The sequence below is a fragment of the Mirounga angustirostris genome, unplaced genomic scaffold (assembly GCF_029215605.1).
Source record: "Mirounga angustirostris isolate CCGP_5_RB_7025 unplaced genomic scaffold, mMirAng1.0.hap1 SCAF_5, whole genome shotgun sequence".
In the NCBI taxonomy this organism is placed as follows: Eukaryota; Metazoa; Chordata; class Mammalia; order Carnivora; family Phocidae; genus Mirounga; species Mirounga angustirostris.
The window spans coordinates 155,796,396-155,816,679 of NW_026991713.1; the positions used below are offsets into that span (position 1 = coordinate 155,796,396).

The window sequence follows — 20,284 nt, forward strand, 5'->3', positions numbered from 1 at the left end:
ATCAGATGGACTTGGGGGAGATAAACAAGGGGGAATTTGCATGGAGGGAGAAGACTAGACCTAAGGCATAGGTTCAAGAACCCCCTGAATGGATGCACATGCTGGTGAAATGGAAGTAGAGGAGATTGGTTAGAAGGAAGAGGAAGGGTGAGGGCAGACCCTTGGAGGACTGCAGTGTTCAGGAGTAAGCTGGGTGAAGAGGATGTGGCTGCAGCAAGTGGAGAATGTTCTATAGAGTAGTTTGATACTAAGGGAGGAAAGACAGGGTTGGTCCAGTGTGGAGCAGGGTGAAGGGAAGGTATTTTTTAGGATGGGGAACCATGAATATGTTTATGGACTAAGGGTACAGAGTTAATGAAGAGCAAGAGGTTGAAACTATGGGAGAAAGATTTAATAAATGAAAGATTAATGAAGAGGGGCAAAGTGAGAGATTAAAAATACAGGAGAAAAGATTTAATGGATGGGAGATTAATGAGAAGGGCTCCTAAGAGAAGGACAGAGAAAAGAGCAGACTCCACAGAGGTTGTGGGGAGGGGACTGGACTTTGAGAGGTGGAGGGGCCTGTGTGCCAGCTCAGGACTAAGCACTCCACACACTTCACCTGTACCATCTCATTTATATTCCAACAATTTTGTGATGTAGTAATTATTAAAACTCCCATTTTACAGATAAAGAAACTGAAGCTCGGGGTAGCAAGTAAACCACAAATAAATGTTGAACGTGGGATAAGAAACTAGATTTGTCATTTTCCAAGGACTCTGTTTCTAAACACTTCAATAAATTGAGCAACAACAACACACACACACACATTCACACACACACACACCAGCTACCTGACTCTGGCAGATCCAGGATACCTGAGCTTACTCTGGTGGCTTTAATTTCTTAAAATGTGTTTTCAGGGTCCCAAGTCCACAAAATCTGATCCATAGGCCTGGGGGAAGGGCTTGGAATCTGCATTTTCTTCAAGGTTTCATCCAATGTGATTTAGATACAGTGATGGATTCAGTGCTCCACACTTTGAGAAACCCAGAACCAGGGTTATATTGTGCTTATGGGACCCTCTGCTAAATAAAATATTTTTCAGCAGGGTCCAGCTTTTGAGTTTGAAACATGAGTTTCTTCTAGGAGTTTGTCAATACCAGAAGGTTAGTCTTCTTACCTGTTCAACAACCTTGGGGTCAAACTGGGGCAGATGATGGATAAGGAGTGTAGCCCCTGCTGTCCATGGTTCCAACAGGCACCCAAAGACTGCCAGAATCCAGCCTGTGTCTGAAAGGCACCAGAAGATATCAGATGTCTTCAGTTGCAGCAATTTCCTGCTAACTCCAAAATACAGTGGCCTCAGGTATGTGATTGATCATGAGAGAATGTGATCAAGGGCTGGGGACTCTGGTTTTCAGGTGGTGACCCACCCCTCATTCTCAGTGCATGTGGTTTGACTGGGGCTCCAGACACACTCCCAAACCAGGTCCCTAGAGTATGCCAAATCCTATTTTCCGGCATGTGTGCCTTTAACTGGTTCAGTTATAATTATCCTTAAGGCTGGGAATATGGGGACAAAATCTGTAGCTCTTTTCTTGGATTTGACTCTGTTACTGATATAGTCCTAGATAATGTTGGCCATTTGGGGATAACAAGAGATAATAAGCCTTTCTGAGAAGAGCATCAAAACACAGCAGAAACAGGGCTGACAGATGGAGAGATGAAAACCTAATCCAGAGACTCTCTAGCTATGTCTGAAGCCAAACCCTGGAGTGCCCTGCCTCATGATCCAATAAATTCCTGTACTCATTTTTTGGCTTAAAGAGGTTTAGATTGGGCTTTCTGTCATTTGTGATGAAGAAAGACAAAGGGAGAAAGAGGGAGACAGGAAGAGGGAGAGAGGGTGAGAGAGAGACGTAATTCTTAATATCTCATCTTGGCAAAGGACTGGAAACAATTAGACAATAGGCAATAATTGGAAGGTGGAGTGGAGAAGGTTTCTCATTTCTATACCCTACCTTACTGCTTCTGCATAACTCCTTGAGAAAACACAACCTTCCCATTAGCAGGCAATGGCTTTGAGGAACTTTACTATTAATAGGGAAGGGCAATCCACCCTCCCTCATCCCAGCTCTCTTAGGATTGTGGCTCACCCGTAAGACGTTACTAGCTAGGAGGATCTGTCTTCTCAGCTTTAGACCCACTACCCACTGAACATCTCTTCTGGGGTGTCTCTCAGGGACCTCAAACTCACTAGATCCTAATCTCTCCTGACTCCCTTGGACTAATTCTTTCTCCTCCAATGTTCTCTGTATTTTAGTGAATGTCATTACTGTCCATGAAACTGTCCAAGCCCAAAATCTGACAGTCAACTTTGACTGGCCCCTCTCTGACTGGCCCCTCTCTTATCTCCCACATCTAGCCAGTAGATCCCATCCATTTTACCTCCTAAAATCTCAAATATGTTAACTTCCTTCATGTCTCTGACACTTTCGCCAAGCCACCACCATCTTGGATTATTCTAAGACCCTCCAAATGGTCTAACTCCATTCTGATTTTTCCCAACCCATTCTCCATATTGCAACTACAGTGATCTTTTATCTTTTTTTTCTTTTTCTTTCTTTCTTTCCTTCCCTCTTTCTTTTTCTTTCTTTCTTTCTTTCTTTGTTCTTTCTTTCTCTTGAGAGAGAGCATGCATGTGCACAAGTGGGAAGTAGGTGGGAGGGGAGAGAGAGAGAATCTCAAGCAGGTTCCACGTTCAGCACAGAGCCCAACGTGGGGCTCGATCTCAGGACCCTGGATCATGACTGAGCAGATGCTTCACTGACTGAGCCACCCAGGCACTGCCACAGTGATCTTTTCAAAACACAAATCTGATCAGGTCTTTCCCTTGCTAAAATATGTCGCATTGCTCTAATACCTCCTCTCTCTCTCTCTCTCAAAACAAACAAACAACTCTCTAAACACTACACTAAGGCCCACAAGATCCTACAAGATCTGGGGCCCTGCTTACTTTCCCAACTCCTCCCGTCTATCCCTTACCCCACACTCTGAGCACCAGCTACCCTCGAATCTCAGTAGTTCTATAAATGCTACTTTTTATATCTTTGTGCCTTTGCTCTTGTTATTCAGACTGCACAGAAAGAACTCCCCTTCTTCCACCCCCATTCCTCCAGGGTTTTGCTATTCAGTTGTTATCACTGTATAACTTTGCATCAGCACAGATAGCCGAGGTCCACCAGAAACCTCGTGGTGCCCTCTGGTCTGGTTAATAAGTTAGGAAATATATTGAACTTGTTTTGGTCTGAATATTACTCTGGTGGAGGGGCAGAGGGGAGAAGAGGCTTAGTTTAAAATTGATTAAATGATTAACCCAAGGCTACAGCTTCAGCCTCCATGATTGTTTGTTCTAGATTAGGGACAGTGGCATGGTGTGGCTTGGTTCCAGGTATTATTTTCCCTAACAGCTCATAATTGGGTAACTCCAAGTTTCATTTGTCCATTACTAGGGAGAGGAAAGGACCTGTTGTTTCAGGTTACATTGTTAGCCCCTTCTGTCCTTCCCCACCAAACCCTGAGTCAACTGACAGGGACACCTCCTGTCAAGGTGTTCAAGCAGGACCTAAATATGCCTTTGTCATCAGAGGCCTCTGTCAGCAAATGGTTAGGATTCCCAGCATTCTCAGATTTTCATCAGTCTGAACCAAAGAGCACAGAAGGGAGAAGCAGGATGGAGTCAATTTTGCTTAGAGCTCTTTTCCCAACCCACATGTTCACTCACACACATGCACACACCACCCCAGATGTGTGGCCCAGCCCATAACTCAGTGCCTTCTTTCCTACCTTGAAGGGAAAGAGGATCACAAGGCAAATCCATGACTGTGTTTTGCCATCTTGGGGAAGCCTGTGGTCCCACTTGTAAAGAAGATGGCCATTGGGTCCAGAGTCTTTGACTTAATACAGGTATGATCTGGGGAGGCTGATCTGCAAAGGCATTCAGTACAAAAGGGGAGAAGTCCTATTTCCTGCTTTTCCATCCCCAGAGAAGCAAAAGGAACAATATGACGCTTGGAGTCAGAAAAATGGAGGTTTCTAACACTGGAGGGGAAACCAGTTCTCCCAGTGTTAAGGATCAAATGGAGTTTGAGAGTGAGTTAGATAAGTAGTCTGACATCTCTTCATTTAAAAAGGGGGGAAATACAGTGGATTGCTTTGCATGTAACAAACACTGAAATAGCACTTCCAGGCAGTGCTCTAAGTGATTTACAAATAAGAACTCATTCAATCTTCAGACCAACCCTAAAAGGCAAGTACTGCTCTTATTGTTCCCATTCTGTGGATGAGAAAACTGAGGCTCAGAAAGGTTTTTCATAACTTGCCTGAAGACATGTACCCAGCAAGTGGTCCAGCCAGGATTCAAATTCACTCAGTTTGATCCAAAGACTATGCTCTTAATCACACTGCTAAGCTTGTTTTTTACATGAACCAACTTAATAGGAATTTCACCCCATAATCTTGGCAATGAGGGGTGGGGAAGAGGAAATGAGGATGCACATTTGCCCTGGTATAAGCTTGAGATGGAAGGTAGAATCTGTAGGGTACCCTAGTGTACCTTGATTCTTGGGGACTTCTCCTAGATTGGGAGTCTCTTGGGCTTATAAATGCAAGTTCCCTATGGTGTTTGATTGGAGAAACTGCAAATGATCCCAAGGCTGCAGGACACACTGACTCTTGCTGTGATATGATTTTGGCAATTTCAGGGAGTTTTAGAGAATATTCTTTATTTACACCATTTTCTTTTAATTGTCTGACTTTAAAATCCAGTGTAAGGCGTGACTTCAGTGTGATATTTGCCTTTTGAGGCTGAAGTAAAGGACTTTAAAAACTGAGGGGTTACTTCAAGAAAACAAACCCAGCATGGTTTGTGAGTGATATGAAAAATGCCTGAAGATCTACAGAATCAGAGTTTTGGAGGTGGAACTGGTCTTACTTACCTCCAACACTTCCCTAACCTTTCCTGCAAGGTGTCCCTAAAGTTATGCAACCTCTAAGAGATAGAAAGCGTTTGCTCCCCAAACTGCCTGACAGCCACAGCCCAATTTTTCTTATAGTCTCAAGCTTTCCCTTAAAAATTCATCCCTTAATTTTTCATTCAACCTCTTCATATATTTATTTTTTATATAAACATAATATTTCAGATTCCCTACCTACAGGAAGACACAACACAACAACCCTCTGACTTTATACATCTCCTTTACACAGGGTTGATAATACTTTAGTGACAGAGGCATGGAAGTTCAATACCCTTATTTTACAGATAAAACAATTGCATCCAAGAAAGGGGAAGGGACCAGCCCAGGGTCACCTAGCAAATCAGTGCTACTGTTTTAGTTTAGTTTAGTTAGCATTCTGTGGGAAGAGAAGGTTTCTGCCATCAGACCTGGTGAGTCTCCTCCCACTGGTTGTTTGTCTACCAGCACTTGGGAGTGAATGGCCTTCTCCTGCCCTTCCTTAGAAAGAACATTCATCAGAACAGAAACTCAATCAATGATCGTTAAGTCCAGCCACCCTTGATGGCTATGGTCAGACACCAGGAGCTTTGTTTTCAGAGTAGGACACTCGGAAGCTAAAGAACCCACCTCTGAGGCAAGGGTATCTGTGGTCACGATGCCCTTGGCTTTGGACACTTGTCATCGGTAGAGAATGTCCTTGGCCTTCAACTGGATGGTTCCTGGCATGAAGATTATTCCTGGGAATGAAAAAGGAAATTTGGGGTTTCAGGCTTGGCTTATTTGCATAGAAATCCACTAGCCTCTTGCTGTGCAAAGTATGGCCCATGGACCAGCACCATCAGCACCACCTAAGACACAAAATCTCATGCCCCATCACAAACCTACTGAATCAGAATCTGCACTTTAACAAGGTCTCCAAGCGATTCCTATGCACACTGAAATTTGAAAAGCCTGCCCTCACCTCTACTACTCTAGATGGATCTGGCCAGTAGACTGGTGGATCCTACTTTACACAGGATCTGGGACTAAGCATGTAAGTAGGACGGTGTCCCTGACATCGGGATTAGCTGCATCCCTACCTCCATTTTTCTCATCTCATTTCCCCCTCTGTCAGTCCCTTGTGTCATCTTGAATCTCCTCTCCTTCACTCTGCATATCTAAATTTAACTACATTATCCTTTGAACTGCCCTGCTTTCCCTTCCATCTTCCATCACCAACAATTAGTTCAAGTCTTCATGTGCCCCTGTTGGGTTCTAATCTCTCCACCACGTGGGTTCCCATCTCTCCACCAGGTGCCTTGTCCTGAATCTTCCTACTACCCAACTTCCATATTGTTACCTGTTCACGTTCCACAGAACACTGACTTTTCCCACTCCGCTTTTCTTCTCTTCACCAGCACCTGTACCCTCTCTCTAGGAAAACACCATACTCTCCCCAACACTGAAGGCACTGCCCACACTCTACCTTTCTCTCCTGCAAATCTATTCACTATTTCAATATGGCTGTTCTTCACACAGGCTTCTCCTGACTCCTGCCTTCTGCCCATCCTTGGAATTCTCTTCATTTGCTTCTATCCCTCTTTAAATCTGCCTATACCAGAGGGCTAAGCTCATGTCTGGATTTCCCATGGGCCATCTCTTAGCTCTACAGATGACATGGCTTCTCTATACTCTCTCTGCCATTGCTGTTAATTCTTCATTCCACATGATCTTGATGGATTAATCTAGTATTTTATTGGTGAGAGACTATATGAACATGCATTATAAAGCAAATCAAAAGAGAATCCATGAGTCCCACACCAACTCTAAATTATATAAAAAGATAGGCAAGTAAACAGGAAAGGGAAATAGCCACAGAATGCTAACTAATAAATGTAGAAAGAATAATATGTAGAAAATTTTCATATAAAATGACCATAATATTATTCAATTCAATCAAGAATCATTAATGGATTCTCAAGTCATAGGGTGAAAGACAACTGGAGAACAGGATATTCACACAGTCTCATAAGTATTACTTACTAACTATAAAGGGACAAGATGCCTTGCAAAGGTGTTTGTAAATATCACTGATGATAGGACAAACCAACTTGATGTATCCCCTGATGTAAAGCACTGAGATAGGCAAATTGTCCTTTTAGTACTCCTACTAAAAATGTTTAACTGAATGTAATCCTGAGGAAAGAGTCAGAAACACAAATTTTGTGGGATCTTCTGCAAAACAAGTGGCTTAGACATTTTCAAAATATGGTCATACAGAAAAGTCCAGATTGAAGGAGATTGAGGAGATGTGAAACTTAATGCAATGCATGATCCTCTATTGGATTTTGGATTCAAACAAAAAAATTAAAGAATTTTGTCTATAGATGTATCAGTGTTAGATGTCTCGTGTGACAACTCTGTTGTGGTTAGGTCAGGAGAATATCCTGGATCATAGCAGATGCATACTCCGGTGTTTATGGGTGTTTATCTGGTGTTTATGGATGTCACAATGTCTGCAACTGATACTTAAATGACTCAGTGTGGGAGGAGTGCAAAATGTTAACAATGGATGGATCTTTATTTTTTTTCTTTTTTTTTTTAAATTTAAATTCAATTAATTAACATATAGTGTATTATTAGTTTCAGAGGTAGAGTTCAGTGATTCATCAGTCTTATATAACACCCAGCGCTCATTACCTGATGGATCTTTGAAAAAAAGAATGAGACTATGCAGGAGAAAGTGTGTGTGTGGATGATTTAGAGAGTTGTGACGCTGTGTTTGAGGGTGTGTAAGTATGAAAGAGAGAGTGAGTGAGAAGGAGTAAAAGAATATTTGAGGGAGTCTGAGAAAGACAAAGACTGTGCAGAATATGAAAAAAGATAGGGGAATATTAATATTTCAGGACCAATTCGCTCTGGGCCAGACCTAAAGTCTGTTGGGGTCTCTTTCAGTCACTGACCTGCTCGGATGCAGCCTATGGCCACCAGCCACCACTCAGGCACTCAAGGCAGAATCAAGGCTAGACGGTCTCCCTGCTGCAGGCCACAGGTCTGGGTGAAGACATTGGCTGCATGGCGGGATAGGTCTGTCAACTCTCTGAAACTCCACTTCAGTTCATCCCCTTGGTTATTCACCCACCACAGGGCTGGGTTTGGACCGCTCTTGCCCTCCTGGTCAAGATCATACACCATGTGTTACTTCCTACTTCAAAGGAAAAGGGCACTTATTTGGCCAATCTACTACCAAAGACACATTCCAGTGAAAATGTAGCTCAAGGACTGAGATCCCATTTTAAAGCATTTATAGAACCAAGAAAAGTTGGGGATAGGGTGTGATCCAGTGAACTTCTTCTGGTCTACTGTCACCACCTCCTCTAGAGTCACATAAAACCATGAATAGCCTTCATGTCACCTATTAAAGCCTTAAAATTTCATTCTCCCATGTGTCTGTCTTAGTTCCATATGGACAGTAGGTTCTCCTCTGTGCCTCAGTTTTCTCATCTATGAAATGGGTACAATACTACCTAGAAGGCAGTAAAGTTTAAATTAGTTATTTAAACAGGTAAAGTGTATATGACAGTGCCTGGCACATCGTAGGTGCTCAATAAAATTACTATCATTAGTATTACAACAGAACAAGAGACTAATCTAATTCCTGAATATTTGGGGGAGTTTATATTTAAAATTAAGATACCTCTAGAGGTGAAATAAGCAAGAAGACAGACCTGGAAGCTCCCAAGTAACCCTTGTTCCCTCACAGAAACATCAGGTAATCAACAGACTAAAATAGCTTTGTAGGAACTCTAGAAATAGTCAAGGATCTATGGCAACCAACAAATGTCCAAACGATAAAAATTCATATTCAAAATGGTAAGAAATTTCATGTTGTTTTTGTTTACCTTTGCCCCATCCCCTCTCTGGTGTTGTGAAGTATGATCGGGGGAAGCCACCCGATTTCCAGCCCCTCCCTTGGGACAGAAGAAAAGACTGGAATTTGTTTCAACATTCTGGCTTGTCAGGACTGGTTTCTGCCTCATCTGACTTGGGAGCTCAGATAGGAACGGTGACCCAGTTTGAATAGCAGTTGGAGGTGTCTGAAAGCAGTGGCAGATGCCACAATGAGTGGAAACTGTAGACCGTGGCCACCTCAGAGAAAGGGGGGACAGGGCGGACTACAGACAGAGGAAGGCAATAGAACATCTAGGGCCCCAAGAAGAAGCACGTATGAGACTTTTAAGGAAATTAAAACATGAAAAAGTAGCAATGTATTTGGTAAAATTGAGAAAAAAGCACATGCATAGGCCTAGGAAAGACAAACGCCCGAGACCTTAAGTTTTCATATGGTTAGATTACTGAAGGCCTTTCTCTGCAAAGAGCCAGCTGCAAAGACAGAGACTGGCTGCTTTTTTCAAATATCCAATTTTCAACAACCAGATCACAAGGCCATGTTGCCCATTTGAAGGAATAAAACAAATCTCCAGAAACTGACCCTAAAGAGACACAGGTTTCAGTTATTAGACAGAGACTTTAAAATGATTGTCTTAAACCTGCTGAAAGAGCTAAAGGAAAATGACAAAGAACTAAAGCAAATCAGAAAAACAATATATGAACAAAATAAGAACCAAACAGAAATTCAGGATCTGAAAAATACAATAACTGAATTGAAAACTTTACCAGATGGATTCAACAACAGACTCAGTCAGACAGAAGAAAGAATCAGTGAACTTGAACACAAGTCATGTTAAATTATGGAGTTTGAGGGGCAAAAAGGATAAAAACAATGAAGAGAAGTGTGTAGAGCCCAAGGGACATAGTATATAAACAATGAGAGCAATATACACATTATGGGAGTCCTAGAAGAAGAAGAGAGAGAGAGAAAGGAGCGACGAGCTTATTTGAAGAAATAATGGCTGAGGAAAGGCAAAACCATATTTGCATTAAATACAGGTTTATATAGTAGTATTCATTCATTCATCCATCCATTCATTCATTCATTCAGTATATGGATATACAAATACAAAAGGCTCAATGAACTCCAAATAAGAAAGCCCAAAGAGACCCACACAGAGACACACTGTAATCAAACTACAAAAGCCAAAGACAGAAAGCAGCAAGAGAAAAGTGACTCATCATGTATAAATCTTTAATGAGATTATTAGTGGGTAGCAGACCAGAAGACAGTGGGATTATATATTTAAAGTGATGGGGGAAAACCTGTCAATCAAGAAATTCTATATTCAGCAAAACTGTCCTTCAAAAATGAGGGAAAAATTAGGTCAGATAAACAAAAATTGAGGGAATTCCTTATCAAAAATTGATGGCCTATAAGTTCATTTCTCTATAAGAAATGCTAAAAGGAAGGGCACCTGGGTGGCTCAGGGGTTAAGTGTCTGACTTTGGCTCAGGTCATGATCTCAGAGTTCTGGGATCAGCCTGCATTGGGCTCCTCAATCAGTGAGGAGTCTGCTTATCCCTCTCCCTCTGCCCCTCAACCTGCTCGTGCTCTCTCTCTCATAAATAAAAAAAAAAAAAAAAAAAAAAAAAAAGAAATGTTAAAAGGAGTCCAAGTTGAAATAAAAGGACGTCACACAGTAACTTGAATACAAAAATATAAAGTTCTTTGATAAATACATGGACAAATATAAAAACCAATATTATTGTAATTTTGGTTTGAGACTCCAGCTGTTACTGTTTTGCAGTATTTAAAAGACAAAAGCATAGAAAATAATTATAGTTCTATGTTAACTTAATATATAAGTATGTGATTTGTGACATCAATAACACAACATGGGGAGCTAAGAGGGAGCTGGAAAAGATTAGGGGTTTTGTATGCAAATGAAGTTGTTATTAGTTTAAAATAGATTGTTATAACTTTAAGATGTTATATGTAATCCCTATGGTAACCACAGAAATTATCTACAGAATATACACAAAGGGAAGTGAGAAGGGAATCAAAACATATCATTACCAAAAAATCAACTATAGACAAAGAAAGGCAGTAAGAGAGGAAATGAGAGACCAAAAGCTATGACATCAAAAAAATAATTAACAATATGGTAATAGTAAGTCTTTACTTGTCAGTAATTACTTTAAATGTAAGTGCACTAAATTCCCAAAACTAAACTAAAATCCCCAAAAGACATAAATTGACAGAATGAATTAAAAAAAGAAAACAGAATCCAACTATATACTATCTACAAAACTGTTATTTCTAAATGATGGAATATGATAAAACCATCCAAACACTTTCAGAAATTGTTTTGGAATAAAAATTTCACAGTACAATATTAATTTTAAAAAGCAATACTACATTATAATCCAAATGTATACAGTAGTATCCATTCATTCATTCAATATATATTTACTAAATTCTCATTATCTGTTAGGCACTGTTCTTAGACCAAAGGATACAATGGTGAACAAGACATACGTATACACACATATGTACATGGTTTTAAATATTTTTTTAAAGATTTTATTTATTTATTTAAGAGAGAGAGCAGAGAGGGAGAGGGAGAAGCAGACTCCCACTAAGCAGGGAGCCCGATATGGGACTCGATCCCAGGACCTGAGATCATGACCTGAGCTGAAGGCAGACACTTAACCAACTGAGCCACCCAGACACCCTGGTTTTAAATATTTACAGCCAATTATCACTTTTTGTTTAAGTAAAATTTCTTATTTTCCCTCAGTTTTCTATAATGAGCATGCTTTTTAAAAAGATTTTATTTTTTTAATTAATTTCCAAAGCATGTCCAGAGTAAAAGTGCAGGCAATGCAGAATCTTATGAACAGAAAAATTTCTTATAAATAGAAAAATGCCTTCAAGTGTCCCATCACATTTTCACTACTTGAAGGTCAACACTGATAATTATCTGGTGTATATTCTTCCAGCAATTTTTTTCCACATATGTGCAAACCTGATCCCACCATATTTGCCCCATATGATTGGAACAAAAGAGTGTACCTCACCTGAGATAAGGTAAGGTTAATATATATGTATATTCACATGTAAGTATTCATATTTATGAAAAAAAACAGTGTTATGAACAATTCTTGCCCAACAGATTACAGAATATTTAGCAAGTGTAATGACTAGTTATGTACATTACATGAGGGGAGCAGAGTATGTAATATTATTGTAGGAGTTTTAAAAATGATGGAAAAGCTGGTAGAAAACATTTGTTGCTCAGAACTCAGGCAGTATTTTAGACGCTAACTCTTACAACTTGAAGAAGATATTGCTTACACGGTGATGGATTTTTGTGTTAAGGATTAATCTGATAATGTGATACTCACATAAAGCTGTTTTCCAAGAAGATAGAAACACCCTCTAACCTTGGAGTTGAAATTTAAGTTTTATGTGGTAATGTTTGAAGCCAAAGGAAATTGTGAAATAGTTTCAAAAGATAAAATGCTTAGTATTTAACTTAGCAATAAAAAAGATGAACAACAAATACACAGCGATAAATCTCAAAAACAATAATGTTGAATCAAAGAAATCAGACACAAAAGGGTGCATCTTGTATTATTCCATTTCTATGAAACCCTAGGAAAGAGAAATATAATCTCCAGTAGCAGCTGATCAGTGGTTGCCTGGGGCTCAGAGCCGGTGGGGTAGGGACTGACTAGGAAAGAACAAAAGGAAACTTCTGGGGTGACAGAAATGTTCTAAAACTCCAAGTTTACACTAAAAAGGTGTGCATTTCATTCCATGTAAATTATACATCAACATAGTTGATTTAAATAAACAAAAACCTACATAGCTACTCCTTGCTAATCTCTAACTAAAATATACTTTGAAGAAGGAAAATTGGAAAGGTAGATCAATTACTTTCAGTATTCAAAAATGACATGATTCTTTTGGAATATCAAACACGTGAGAGGGGCACCTGGGTGGCTCAGTTGGTTAAGTGTCTACCTTCAGCTCAGGTCATGATCTCAGGGTCTTGGGATGGAGCTCCATGTAGGGCTCCCTGCTCAGCAGGGAGTCTGCTTCTCCCTCTCCCTCTGCTCATCCCTGCTGCTCATGCTCTTGTCTCTCTCAAATAAATAAATAAAATCTTTAAGAAAAACACACACACACACAAAACAAACATGTAAGAGTTTATGGCCTATAGAAAAAATTGCCTCCGTCTTATTTACAATGAAATATAAGTTGAAATTCAATGTTTTCTATAAAGTAATGATGGAATATGGTGATATTGATAGACTAATAGAATTTATATATGATAGATATATATGATAGACTAATAGAATTTATATCCTAATTGACATAGATAGAACATTTTGCCTAATAATGATATAATTCACATTCTTTTCCATTGCATTTGGAACATTTACCAACCTCAAAAAATCTCAAAAGTTTAAAATAGAGTATGTTTTCTGACCACAGTGGAATTAAGCTAGGAATCATTAACAACAAGGAAATGAGAAACCCACCCCCAAGTATGTGGAAACTAACAATATGTTTCAACATAATTTATCAGTCAGAGAAGGATCATAAGGCAAATAGAAAATATTTTCAACTGAGTGATAATAAAATATGACATATCAAAATTTGTACAATGCACCTAAAAGGAATGCTTAGTGGAAATTTGTACTTTTAAATGCATACATTAGAAAAGAAGGCAGGCCCCAAAGCTTCCCTATCAAGAAGCTGAAAAAAGAAATCAAAGGAAATCAAATCAAAGGAAAGTAGGAGGAAGGAAATAATAAAGATAAGAGTGTGCATCAGTGGAATGGAAAACAAATAACACAACTGAGAATCAGTGAAGCCAAAGCTGGTTTTGAAAAGATAAATAAAATTGATAAACTGCTAGGAAGACTTTTCAAGGGAAAAAAGAGAATAAAGATATTAACAATATTAGAAATGAAAAAGTGTAAGCAATTACAATTCTTTTTTTTAAAAGATTTTATTTATTTGTTTGTCAGAGAGAGAGGGAGAGAGAGAGCCAGAGAGTGCAAAAGCAGAGGGAGCGGCCAGCAGAGGGGAGAAGCAGGCATCCCCCTGAGCAAGGAGCTGATCTGGGACTCATCCCAGGGATCCTAGGACCCTGGGGGATCATGTCCTGAGCCAAAGGCAGATGCTTAACCAACTGAGCCACCCAGGCGTCCTTGCAATTACAATTCTTACAGACATTAAAATAGCAACAAGAGGAAAAATATGAATAATTTTATGCCAATAAATTTGACAACTAGTATGAAATGAACAAATTGCTAAAAAAAAAAAAAAAAAATTCAGCTCGCCAAAACTGATAGAATCAAAATCTTAATAACCTTGTATCTATTAAAGAAGTTAAATCCATTCTAAAAGCTTTCCTGCAATGAAAACTCCAGATTTTATGTCTAAAAGTTTTGGTGTGCATACTAAGTGTATTAAGAGTTTGACTTGAAAAACGAATGCTTTTAAATAAGTTGAGATAGGGCGCCTGGGTGGCTCAGTTCGTTGGGTGACTGCCTTCGGCTCAGGTCATGATCCTGGAGTCCTGGGATAGAGTCCCGCATCGGGCTCCCTGCTCGGCGGGGAGTTTGCTTCTCCCTCTGACCCTAACCCCTCTCATGTGCTCTCTCTCATTCTCTCTCTCTCAAATAAATAAATAAATTCTTTAAAAAAAAAAATAAGTTGAGATAATCTTGTTTTTCTACCAGCAGTGCCAAACTCAGAGGCTACAGGGCCTGGGCAAGTAACATAAATGAGAGAAGCCTGGCCACGTCCCTCTGGGATAAACTGGAGAGCCAAGTGTCTCTCAACGGGGAGCAGCCATTCAGCTCTACCAGATGATTGTTGCAATATAGGAATGAATGTTTAGTATTATGAGATGTGCCTTTACAAAAGAAACCCCAAAGCCCGATTCTGGTTCCTGTACTCTGTTGCTTTCTCTGCATGAGGGCTCCTTGGGCCAAAGCCTTCCCTCTTCGCATCTACGTATTTACAACACATCCATGAGAAAGTTAACAGCCCATTGCTAAAATACAACCAAGTTATGGCCAGACACCAACATTGCTTATCTTGTGCTGGCTGTGCAGGGAGCTGATGCATTCAAATTCATTCAACAAATAGTTAAAGGTGCCAGGTTTGTTCTACACGCTGGGGATACAACAGTTAACAAAACAGTAAAAATTCCACTCGCTCATCGAACTTACATTCTAGTGACGCTGAACCTACTCGTGTATCAGAGTTACAAAACATATAGACTTTTTGTGAATACCATGGAGGATTCCTTTATGGGATGCTGGGATAAAAGTCTAATAGTTTTAAAAGCACATGAGGGCCCTTTTATACTGTACAGGTTCTAGGAATGTTGCTAAATTCTTGTGTAAAATTACAGAATTACGGGCGCCTGGGTGGCTCAGTCAGTTAAGCGTCTACCTTGGACTCAGGTCATGATCTCCGGGTCCTGGGATCGAGTCCTGAGTCCTGCTCAGCAGGGAGTCTGCTTCTCCCTCTCCCTCTGCCACTCCCGCCACCCTGCTTGTGCTCTTGCTCTCTCTCTTTCTAATGAAAAAAAAAAAAAATTCTTTAAAAATTACAGAATTCAATTTAGGAGCAACAAAAAACAGAGTCACTGACTCAGAGAAATCTAGGCAGAACTGTTGAAAAGTAAGGAGCTTGGAATGTTTGGCAGTTCATAAATTAATTTCTTTGGGGAAATATTATGGGACAAAGAGCCAGGCGATATGGGGTAATGTCATTCATCTGTTTGTGGATGTTTTTTCAGCTGTGTGGCTAATATCTATTTGACTCTATTTATTGAGCAATGTTTAATATTAAGGTGCATCAAGGGTGGTAGGAAGAATTTGTTTCTTTTATGATTTTTGTCAAAACAAACAAAATGTAACTCCACTAACACTATATTCACCTCTCCTAAGACATGAAGCGGGGAATCACTGTCTAAAGAGAAAAACTGAAGAGTTGTACATTTTGTTCACTATCCTATCCCCATTATCTAGAATAGTAATTGGCACATGGTAGGGGCTCACTAAGTCTTAGCTGAATGAATGAATGAATGGATGAATGAATGAATTTGGACAGAATGTGACCTCTTGTGAACAGATTTGGGAGGCTGCTCCAGGAATCAATTAAAGTTGTGTGTACTATCTTAGGAGCCTAGAGTAACAAAGGATTTAATTTCCAAGAATAGTCAGGGGTTATAAATTGGTGGTCTGTATTCCATGCTTGGACATATGTTGTTTGGCTTACCAGGTACTCTCTTTTGTCTTATAACAAATTCTTTGCCAACACACACATACACACACACACACACTCAGAAGATTTCGCAAAAAAATGTTGGATTTCTAACATATTTTACAAGTAAAATACGTTGAAATGTGAGTTAAAATAAATAAATCTATTCTGGTTTTGGTTGTGTTGTTGTTTGGGCCATGGATCACTTCTTGCGTGATACCTGTTAAGTTGTAAGGGAGGTCCAGGAAGCCAGAGTGGACTGCAGTGGGCCCTCTGAAGGGTCTTTCATAGAAACAATGTCAAGACCTATGGGGCTTGTTAGGCAGGTTTCAAAATTTTTATTCCACCAGTGTTTATTGAAGGACAGCTACAGCTAGGTGACAGGCGCCATGCATCACTAGAGAGACACTGATCATGATCAAGGAAATTGGAAAAGTGAAAACAGACAGATGAGAAGTGTTGTGAGAATAAATATTAAGGGGATAAGGATCCTGGGGGGGTGGGGAGAATTTGGAGACATGGAGAAATTGGCAAGGATTGACAATGAAGATAGAAAACCCAACAAAGATGAAGCATCCCTGGGGTCTATTTACTTGGTGGTTATCTCTATAAGGACTATATAAAGATAAATCAGGAGAAAAGTGATGGTATCACTTCTTCCTCTCTACCTCCTCCCTCTCCAGCCTGTCTCATGGTTCAAAAGTTCTTAACTAGATTACTGGTCAGCACAGTGACAAAAGTCATTTTAGAGTCTGAAGGCAGAGATGTTTGGCATCATCAGATCGTGAGACCAGGTTAAATAAAGTATTATAGACTTAGCCTGGATCCAAATTCTGTTCCTTCATTTATTGGGTATGTGGTGGTTTCTGAGTGTTATTTAAACCCTTGGAACCTCGGTTTTCTTGTCTGGAAAATGGGGATGATGAGAGTGCCCATCTAATCATAGTATGAAATGCAAAGTGCCTGACATGGCATATAAAAAATGCTTTCCCTAATTGAGCCCTCTATTTTACTTGGTGTTACTATGGAAATTCAGAGAAAGGAAAAAGAAGGAGGTGGGGAGGAAGCCCCCATGGTAGTTGAATACTAACATATAAATGCAGGTTCATGGGAAATTTAAAATTATATGAACTTCCTCTTTTTTGGTAAAAATATATCATTTTACTATTTATGACCTCCGGCCATATGTTACAAGTGTAGGTTAAACATTTCTCTACCCTTCTCTTTGTTAAAAAATTTTATTTTATTTTATTTCAATTCAATTAATTAACATATTAACTTTCGGACTCCATCTTATATTAACTCTCTGATCTGTCTCTTGGGGAAAGACAAACCGAGCACTTGGGTTTTTATGCAGAGACGTGTAACCTCTAGACTTTCTTCTCTGGACAGACCCTAAAGCCATGCTCAAGTAGGCAGTTGATAGGGAGGAATCCAGTTGCACTTGACATCCTCACAGAACGACAGATGACATGACTTGCTATAGATGCCAGATGCTCATGTGTACAATCAGGTGATCTGTCCTTTCCCTATGAGAGTAGCCTGAAGTTAAGCCGAAGTTTGATGAGACAAATGCCAGTTAGGCTCATAGTCTCATTAGGTGAAGGTAAGAATTCAGACTAACATCAACTTGTTGACCTTGTGAACAGAAACTTTGCACTTGGTCACAATTATGTGATATTTTCACCCACCATCTTGTTTGTTTCTTAAATGAGATTATCCCCATTTCACAGATAAGACCACTGAGGCTCAGAGAAGTGAGAAAGTGGCCAGGCTGAGAATTGAACCCCCAAACATGAGCTTTTCCCACAACAATGGTAAGCTGATACAGAAGCCTTTCCTGGTTATGTGCCCCTCAGCCTACTGGGAGCATGATGAGGCCAGTGAGGCCATTCCTGTCCTCACCTCCCATCATGGGTGGCTCCTTACCTTCTCCATTTGAGTCCAGTAGTCTAGGACATCACTTGCAAAGTTAAATTCCTCGGGTACACTGTAGTCATTCCATCTCGGGGCTCCAACCCCTGATAAAGGCTGGCAGCGAAGGTACCCAGGGGCAGGGTGAAAGCCACGGTAGGGTTTGCAGATGCCCCAGAGGACCCAGAAATTCATCAGCCACTCCACGGTGGGCAGTCCTCAGGAAGCCGGCACAGAATTTTCACGTCACTACCTGCCTTGGGAAGAGATGACTGGTCATGGAACGGTAATTTCCTCCATAAAAGGAAGCCAATAGCTTTGTTAGAGTAATAGCTTTGTTTCAGCTCACCAGAATTTGAAAGGCACAAGGCCCGTCCGCATCTCTACCCCCTCTCTTGTTAATATCCTGTCCTGGGTTCTGTGAGCTAACAATCTTTCCCGCCTGAAATTGGGTTTCTGTCCCTTGAGACTATCAGGATACTGACAAATATACATCACCATACTCAGGACAGACCAGACTGATATCACAACACCTTCCCTAGGGGGTCTTTCCCAGGACAACATTCCAGGCAGCTATTTCCAACCCATCAGAGCTGACCCATGAAATGAAACTTGTTTGCCACTCCAGATCCCAACAAAGACCCCTTTTACATGGGAGAAGAAACTTCATTTATTATTATTGAAGTCTGATTGTGAAAATTGGCTTAAGCTAGAAGGATCTTTCCATGAGAATGTTGACTGAAGAAAACCACTCCACAAACGGCTTTGAGATCCAATCACTTTACCACCAAAACCAATAAAGCCTCCTCCCCCTTGGTTGCAGCCATCACATAATACTGCTTGACAACAGACCACAGAATAGATCAATAAAACCTGACTCAGTTTATTTTCAGCCAGTGTAGACCAATAATAACCTAACCCCAATTTTGATGCTGCCCCCAGAACCCTACTTCACATTCCTAGAAGGGGTAGGGACTGCTAAATATGCAATTGAGTTACTGTCTGCAGAAAAGAGGATGGATATATGAAAAGTTCATCCCTTAGAGTCTGCTTGTCAGCACAGAACCTTGGGCCACATGACTTAAAGTAATGTCTCCTTTTTAGTGCCTATCAATCAACTGTACCATCTCGTGTTTCACCAGAGCATTTTTGAGCAAGAAAGAGACACTAAGATCTCAGCTGGCCCAGATCTGGCCCTCAGACATATTCCTGTTGGCTCTCGGTCTTTGGAGGAAAAATTTAAATTGTCAACATTTAAACCTTGGGAAATTTCATTTAAAAGTCTTGATGGTCTCTCCTGCAAATGCAGAAAGTCTGGCAATACTGGGCCTTTATTTCAAACTGGCACAAATGGCTGGAGCTGAGAATTGTATGCTTCATTGAAAAGGAATGTTCTCCAATTTCACATGGTTACCCACCACTCCTTATTTTGTCACGCCTACTAGTTTCTCCACTTACTGTACCTGTCAAGCCTCTGGGTATTTGAGCTTAAAATATTTGATTTAGACCAACATTCCGAAAGGGGATTTCTCTAAGGTTTCAAGGCAAGTTTAGTCATAGAGCTGGTTCTAAAAGTCTGCCTTCCCTGTTCTTTTGTCTAACACATACCTCCCTCCACAAGCATGAACTGATTCAGAGCAGGAATACAAGACTCACTTGCTATTGTAAGGCACAGGTAAATAAATGACCTCAGGATCTTCTTTAAAAGACCAAGGTCAGTGCAAACAACCCCTGAATAAGCGGCTAACGACAAAAACCAAAGGGAGAGAAATAATGATGAAATTAATTAGTCCTTTATTATGGGTTAATTTGCATCCCCTCAAAATCCATCTGTTGAAGTCCTAACCCCCAGTACTTCAGAATGTGACTGTATTTGGAGATAGAATCTTTGCAGAGGTGATTAAGATAAAATGAAGTCATTAGATGGACCCTAATCCAATATGACCCGTGTCCTTATGAGAAGAAGAGATTAGGGCACAGACACATAGGGGGGAAATGACATGTGAACATGAAAATAGCTATCCACAAGCCAAGGAGTGAAGCCTCAGGAGAAACCAGCCCTGCAGATAGCTTGATCTCAGGCTTCTGGCCTTCAGGACTATGAGAAAATAAATTTCTGTTCTTTGAGCCCCCACCCCAGTCTGTGCTACTTTGTTATGGCAGCCCTAGCAAACTAATAACACCTCTTTTAACCAAATAAAAC

At 40.3% G+C, this 20,284-nt stretch overlaps 1 protein-coding gene across 1 annotated transcript in view; it reads right to left on the reverse strand.

Annotated features, from left to right (window-relative positions):
* Positions 1-19,705, reverse strand: part of LOC123840738 (acyl-coenzyme A synthetase ACSM1, mitochondrial-like) — a 40,276-nt gene extending 20,571 nt beyond the window's left edge. Inside the window, 6 exon segments of the mRNA XM_064590313.1 lie at positions 1,163-1,322; positions 3,829-3,984; positions 5,542-5,734; positions 7,940-8,150; positions 18,097-18,299; positions 19,690-19,705. Coding sequence (XP_064446383.1) covers positions 1,163-1,322; positions 3,829-3,984; positions 5,542-5,734; positions 7,940-8,150; positions 18,097-18,299; positions 19,690-19,705 — 939 coding nt within the window.
* Positions 19,706-20,284: the final 579 nt, after the last annotated feature.